The sequence below is a fragment of the Solanum tuberosum genome, unplaced genomic scaffold (assembly GCF_000226075.1).
Source record: "Solanum tuberosum cultivar DM 1-3 516 R44 unplaced genomic scaffold, SolTub_3.0 scf00034, whole genome shotgun sequence".
NCBI lineage: Eukaryota > Viridiplantae > Streptophyta > Magnoliopsida > Solanales > Solanaceae > Solanum > Solanum tuberosum.
In genome coordinates, this window is record NW_006238962.1 from 1,858,835 (window position 1) to 1,866,116 (window position 7,282).

Sequence of the window (7,282 nt, forward strand, 5' to 3'; positions counted from 1 at the left end):
AAAGCTAGCAATGAGAAAATAATTGTCCAAACATATACAGAAACCACCAATTCTTGTCTTTTTTCGTACGATCTGAAAGTCTCCAAAACATAAGAGGAAACAAGAAGTCCCAAATTCAACACAAGCTATGAATTTGGATCTACCAAATGACAAGAATACATGAATAAATAAAGTTGGGTGAGAAATGACCCTATTAAGTATAGGCCCTCTCATCTTTGAAAAAGCCATTTATGCACACACAAATGAAGTAACATACAACTTTAAAAAGTATTTTCGAACTAATACCATAATTTTTTACTTAGATAAGATGGAGAACTCAAAAGAAAAACCTTGACCACAATTTTAAAAACATTTCAATTTATTAACCATGTAATTCATAATTCTTTTCTCAAACTATTTAAATACTCGAAGATTCTATCTAATCATTTGATCATGATTTTTTTTTCCAGAGTTAAATTTTGAAAATCATATTTCTATAAAATTTTGAAAAATTCCGAAACTTACTTGTTTTTCAAAATTTGAACAACATCAAAAAATTATTCACTCTTTAATTTTAGATCAATTATACAAGTTAAATAATTATTTCAATTTTATATTCATGATCAAACACAACCCAAAATTCTAATAAATATCATTTTTTTAATTTTAAAATAAAATTTTATTTTTCAAAATTTACAATTTTCGTGACTAAACTGGCCCGTCCGCCACATAAAATAGAACAGAGGAATGAACTATCATGTTTTATATCCAAAAGTTTTTCAGGCAAAGTCGTCTTTGTTAGGAAACACTTTATCCCTAATCTGAAACTTTTCGACGTGAATCCGAATTTGATTGGGTTCCAATATGAATACCGAACACCGAATAAGGGAAAAAAAAAAAAAAAATCCTTAAAAAATGTTTCTTCTTTCTTCCATTAATCAAAACTCATATTAGAAAATTTTAAGAAAAAAGAAGAAGTGAGGCATAGGGAGAGAGACTTGTGTGGGCGTGTGTGTCCCCCTTCCCTTCTGTCAGTTTCTGCTTTAGCTGCTGAAATCTGTGTTCTCTTCAAAAAAAAAATAAAAAAAAATTACTTGTGAGCAAAATTGTATTAACACTTGTTGCTCAAACAGCATTTTCTTGAAGTTTAATTTACTGGGGTTTTGTTTTATTTATGTATGTGTTAATAACACTTGGACAGAGACACAATTAGCCTCATTTCAAGGGTGATCTGTCTTTCTCCCGTCTTCACAGAAGAATTATTTGTGTATACATGCTTAGAGAAAGCTAAAAAGCTGCTGTCTTTGCAATCTTTTTTTCTAATGTCTATATGTAAGTCTTTCTTCTTCTTGAATTTTTGTTGTTGTTTCTTGAAAAAGCTTTCCCTTTGTTGTTGTTGTGTAAAGATTGGATCTTTTTCTCTTAATTCTTGGCTAAAGTTTGTGTTTGTTCAAGAATTGTTTGAAAGTTTCAATCTTGCTGCAAGATCTGATGTATAACTGGTATTTTTATAAGTTTGGATTTGCTAATTTAGCCTGATTGCTTTAGTTTCCTTTTTTCTTTCATTGGGTTTTCCATAAATATGCAAATTGTGTGTTTAATGAGAATTTTTTGGTGGTTTCCTTATGTGTGTGGGGAAAATAGCATTTTAAGACATGGGGTTTGGATGAAAAGTTTGAAAGAATGATTTTTTGTTGTAAAACCTTTGAATTTAAGCAGATGAGTTAGAGAAATAGGTTATGGTTTGAGGGGTAAAGTAGGAAATGTAATTAGCTTCGATGTGGCGGCGATTACATGTCTAGAGAGGTAGTAGTTGGTTTTTGTTGAATTAGTAGTCATCCTAGAGTAATATAATTATGTGTTTGTTTGTATAGATGTTGAATTAGTAGTAATTTATTCTGCTTAGCACATCTGGAGTAAAATAGAATTATGTGTTTCTATGGATGTTGACAATTGCATAATGATTGACATTTGATTCAATCTGTTCACTTTCTTTGCTTTTGACTTGGACTTCGAATCCTCTACCCCGGGGTAAGGATGTTATTTTAACTCTTTTTTTTGGAAAAAATTAGGTAAGAGATGTTGTTATTACTCTTTCGAAGTCCTTTCCAAACGACCATCTGTTTTGTTTTCGCATTTTCCATTTGATATCTATATCTGGCAATTTGTTTGGTTTCTTGAATTTATATTCATCTTTTGAACCAGGATTTGTTCGCTATCCAAGAAAGGATGTGAGCAAAAGGCTTCTTATAAAATTTACGTAGATCCTTAGCGTAAAGCATGTACATTTATGAGAAATGATTAATTAGGAACTTCTCAGATTTTCTAATGGAACCATTAGCCAGATCGTTAGAGCTGAAGAAGAGTCAACTTAGTTTCCTTTTCTCAACTGAGTTGAATTTGACTTTATGTTTCAAGGCAGTAATGGTTTATCTGGAAATTTTATATGTTCAAGTGACAACAGTTATATTAAATGAACAGAAGTGTTTTCTCTTTTGATGGTGCGCATAGGGTAAACCCCGAACAGAAAGTGTTTTCTTATGCGTATCTCTTCGCAATTGTAGCTGCCTGATAGTCGATTGTGCATATATGTGTCTAAATTTATCCCTTATATTGGCGATGAATAGATATTGTATTTCTCCCTTGAAATTGAACTTTGACTTTTTTAAAAACTACAAGTAGATTAAAGAAAAAGACATTACTGGATGCACGCTACAGATTATAGTATACATTAGTGGTTCCCCACTCATACATATAGTGGGCTTCTCTTTGAAGTTGAAAGAGACAGGTATCCTATATTCTATTCTTTTCGTCCCTCTCATCCTCTTTCTCCCTTCTGAAGATTCATTCTTATATTCCTTCTAGGAAATTTCCTTGGCGTTGATTACCGACATCTACCCCCTTCTGTCGAGCACTTAATCTTTTATTGAACATTTCAAGGTTCGTTGATTACCGACATTTATCCCCTTCTGTCGAGCACTTAATCTATTATTGAAGATTTCAAGGTTGAGAAGTTAGAGTAAGGGCTATTTCACCAGGAAAACTGCACAAGCAGATTACTCTATATTCTCAAAGGGTCAAGCGGGGTATCACAGACCAGCTAACTTGATAAGTGAAATACACTGTTATCAAAAGGAACACTTTTATACCTTACTGCAAAAAGAAAATAGAGTTTTCATATTGCATGATACTTGTTCTCAGCAAGTCAAAAGGGCTGTTGTACAATAAGTGTTGTGTGCTACCTTGCATGTGATGGTGTTGATGATCCAGTGTGAAGTTGGATAGAAAACGTCGTTTGGAAGGCAAGGCATATAATACGGATGATAATGTCATATTCATCAAAGTTGTTTTTTGGAGGGATGGGAGTAAAATGACATCGAGCGAGCGGTTATAGCTTAGATACATCGGCTCTCTGGTTCTCTACCTTCTTATAGAATGTTATCATTAAATCTCTCGTAAGCCTTATTCAGTTATAGTGCTAATCAACAACACGTGCTCCATTGGGTTTTGCTGATGATTACGCTTCTTCTCAAGTCTCCCTACATTATACTCAAAGTTGTTTAGATCAGGAAAGAACTATCAGGGCAGTACAATGTCAGTGTAAGGCCAAAACTTTACCTGAATAGTTTAAAATTTTGTTTCCTGGCTATCAGTTCTAAGGCACGTGATATAGCTTAGTAGTTAGTACAATAAACCAATTATGGTATGTTGTTGAATGAGAACTATAACTCACTTGTGAAATCTGAAGGAAGCTAGTAATCCAACGGTCAACTACTATGAGTTTTATTAGGTGACAAAAGTAATGTTTTTTGGGCTTGTTTTAGTGATAAATGATATGATATATAGTTGCGGAGATAAAGCACAGTGTTGTAAAGCATGTCACCGATAGTATTACATGCCTAACATTATCTAGTGCAGGATTTTCACATTCAGCATACGACCATATTGAGATATTGTGATCAAACAACCATGATTATTGATCTTTCTGTGGTTTCACTTTCTCATTTTCTCGTTCTATGTTCTTTCTTTACTTAATTTTATTCTGATTTTTCATTTTTTTAAAGTTTCTTTCTTCGGTTTTCTGGATTCTTAAAGTTCCTGAAGTTTCCTTATGCTGCTTGGTTCATGCAGAGATCAAGAGGCCGGTGGGCCTTGAGTGAACCTTAATTTCAGTAGTGAAAGGAAAATGACCACAAAACCAAAGAAAGGATGGAAATCAATTTCGTCTCTCAATTTGAAGACCAAATCAGCAGCACATTTTTGTTTGCTCCCCAAATCAAAATCAGATCGATATGGTCCTGGTGACACACCTGTTTATCTCAATGTGTATGACTTGACTCCTATGAACGGCTATGTATATTGGGTTGGCCTTGGTATTTTTCATTCTGGTGTGGAAGGTACAGTCTTGTTAGATTTTCCATCTCACTTCTTTTTTTGTTATTCACGGCTATTTGTGTGTCAATGTACACAGCGATATCCATTTTTTGATATCGATATGTTGCTCCTATTTTTGGAGATACAGTTCTTTTGGGGTTTTTGCCTTATATATTGCTTTTCCTAGTTTTGTTTGATCCAATATACTGTGGTATGTTTCATCACCCGATGAATTAATTTGTCTATCTTGACTCGTGTTTTAGCTAATTAGCTAAAGTCTTGTGTTCAGATTCAGAAACGAAACTTGTATCTTGGATATATCCATGTAGAATCCAACCTGTAAATGTGGTTTATTTCATTCAAGAGCAGATAGATGCATTTAATTAGTATTGGTAGTCTAGCTTAAAGTGGGAAGTCTAATTCAAGTCTGAAGTTAGTGGAACATAAGTCAAGTTTGCTCTCCGTTCTTTGGTCTTAAACATATCATGTAGCGACACAGGAGCCATTACGGATTCTAGTGTCTCACAGTACATCTCAGGTGCTTTCTGAAATTTCCCATGGTTTGCTGCCGTTAATGTCCCCAAAATGATGCTACCTGGTTACATTTTCTACAAATTCTTTGAGTCGAGTCCAAAGAATTGGTAAAATTCTTCAAAAGTTGTATTGGGTGGAGCGATGAACTTCAAAAGTACTTTAAACTTTTTGATGGCAAGAGAGATTCCTCTGGACCAAATCATGGACTCATCGAAAACTATCTTATTATCGTTAAATAACTTAACAAGTCTAAGTGCATGTTTCTTTCTTGATTTGTACGGTTGTATCAGTTTCTTTCTTGTGTTTCTTGACGGGAGGTTGTATTGGTTGCCACTAAAGAGAAGCTTTTGATGACTATATAATATCTTGGCTCCAACATGGAAACATGTAGACAATGGTCTTAAAGTTGAGGGATTAGAAAGTTATGGAGTGTGTAACAGATATATTAGTTTTCCACATTTTTGTTATTCCAAATTCGTTCATTTACAGAATATCATAAAGAAGTCTTTTCTGCATCTTATTTTGACTCCTATTTTGGTTCTAATCCCCTTGAGAAAGCCTTATGTGGGACATTCCGACAGGGGAATCCCGAAGAAGTGTTAACGGTTGACCATTGCGTCTTAATAGTTTTATGAGAACTAGTAAGCCATATGTGAAACTTTACATGGGAAAAGGAGAACTATGAGTGGATCTGTGTCTGAATTAGTTGTATTACTATTTGGCGTCTCATATTTTTGTACGTTTAGTGAAACTGACCCATACTTTACAGTTCATGGTGTAGAATATGCATTTGGAGCTCATGACTATTCAAGCAGTGGTGTCTTTGAAGTTGAACCACGACAATGCCCGGGGTTCAAGTTTAGGAAGTCCATATTCCTTGGGGTTACAAAGTTGGATCCCTGTCAGGTTAGAGAGTTTATCGAACGTCAAGCTGCTAGCTATAATGGTGACACATATCATTTGATTTCGAAGAACTGCAACCATTTTTGCAACGATACATGCTACAAGCTCACTGGGAAAAAGATTCCAAAGTGGGTAAACCGACTTGCAAAATTAGGTAATCCTCTGTCATTCCACCTCTCTTTAATTAGCAATAACTACAACTAATAGTGCCTACAAACATCTGTCTCTAGATTTATCTATGGACTTGGTCTCGGAGAACTAGCCTCATAATAATGCGCTTCATAATGACCATCCGATTGTGTTTGGTACGGGGGAGAATATTATATGGAAAATGTTTTTCTATTTTTCTATGTTTGGTTGGTCAAAATATTTTTGAAAACATTTTCTCTAGGAAAACAAGTTTCTTACAAATCATGATCTCGTCGTGGGAATAGGTAAACAAGTTCCATAAATGACATTCCACGTTGATTGTCTTCTTCCTACCCTCAATCCCACACCCCACCCCATCACGCCCCCTCCACCCGTATAAAAGTTCTGAAAAGGAAAATTTTGTCTGGTTATCTCATGGTTTTCGAGCTTATTAAGGATTTTGTATGATATGCCTCATTTTCTCCTTTTCCGTGTACGTAGGTTCATCATTCAACTGCATGCTACCCGAGGCTCTGAAAGTTGCCGCTGTAGAACATGACCCTAATGGCCCAGAATATATTACTGAAAGAAGAAGGCTAAGAAGTGCATTCAGCTGTCTTTCTTCAATCTCAACAAGACAAAGACAGTTATCGACATCTTCGTTATTTCTACAATCACCTTTGAAAGGCTGCTTACCATCTTGGGAGTTAAGAAAGTCTAGCAACAGGTCTCTGAAGGAAAGGTAAAAGATAATAGACACTTTTCAATGAATCTGTTGGAACAGAAAATGTTGTTATTCAGGTCATGATGCTTAGGAAGTGGTAGTGTTTGTAACATGACATGATTTCAGTGTATGTAATATGGTTTTTTTGAGCAAGTTTGTCAACAATTAGAAGTGAGTTGTTGTATTGAAATGGAGATGCTTGTGGGACTAGTTTTTGAATTTTGATAGGGTCTTTTTAGCTAGAAGGATGAACAACTAAGCTTACATATCAAAGAATGTGGATTCAAAAGGCATATGTATATAATGCTTATGCCAATCACAAGGCAAATGTTTATGCATCACAATATGAATTCAAATTGTTTTGTATGAAGGGGTATGACCTAGTGATCAATGAAGTCGATTAAGAATTATGAGGTCTCAGGTTCAAATTTTAGCAAAGATCAAAATCGTGAGGTAATTTTTTTCGTATATGTCCTAGTTGTGGTAAGCGGAGTTGCCTAATAACTATTGCTAGTAAGAGGTGTCAAGTATCCAGTGAAATTAGTCGGGGTGTGCTCAAATTGGTCTGGACACCATGATTAACAAAAGAAAAAAAAAGAATTGAAATTGGTTAGTATATAATGAGGGGGGGGGGGGGGG

At 34.8% G+C, this 7,282-nt stretch overlaps 1 protein-coding gene across 3 annotated transcripts; it reads left to right on the forward strand.

Annotated features, from left to right (window-relative positions):
• The first annotated feature begins 938 nt into the window (after positions 1–938).
• LOC102597047 (deSI-like protein At4g17486) lies at positions 939–6,984 on the forward strand. 3 transcript variants are annotated; one of them, XM_006342536.2, is made up of 6 exons: positions 939–1,311; positions 2,662–2,767; positions 2,845–3,579; positions 4,111–4,376; positions 5,657–5,944; positions 6,421–6,984. In XM_006342536.2, exons 4-6 carry the CDS (start codon positions 4,166–4,168, stop codon positions 6,663–6,665), a joined length of 744 nt encoding a protein of 247 aa, XP_006342598.1. In that variant the 5' UTR covers positions 939–1,311; positions 2,662–2,767; positions 2,845–3,579; positions 4,111–4,165; the 3' UTR covers positions 6,666–6,984. The 3 variants fall into 3 exon arrangements, with proteins under 3 accessions (XP_006342598.1, XP_015162101.1, XP_006342596.1); XM_015306615.1 differs by having other exon boundaries at positions 2,662–3,579; XM_006342534.2 differs by lacking the exons at positions 2,662–2,767; positions 2,845–3,579.
• Positions 6,985–7,282: the final 298 nt, after the last annotated feature.

Coding starts and splice junctions, on each gene's coding strand:
- LOC102597047 (XM_015306615.1), top strand. CDS start 4,166: ATGACCACAAAACCAAAGAAAGGATGGAAATCAATTTCGTCTCTCAAT. Junction 4,377..5,656: donor TTTTCATTCTGGTGTGGAAG/GTACAGTCTTGT, acceptor CATACTTTACAG/TTCATGGTGTAGAATATGCA. Junction 5,945..6,420: donor AAACCGACTTGCAAAATTAG/GTAATCCTCTGT, acceptor CCGTGTACGTAG/GTTCATCATTCAACTGCATG.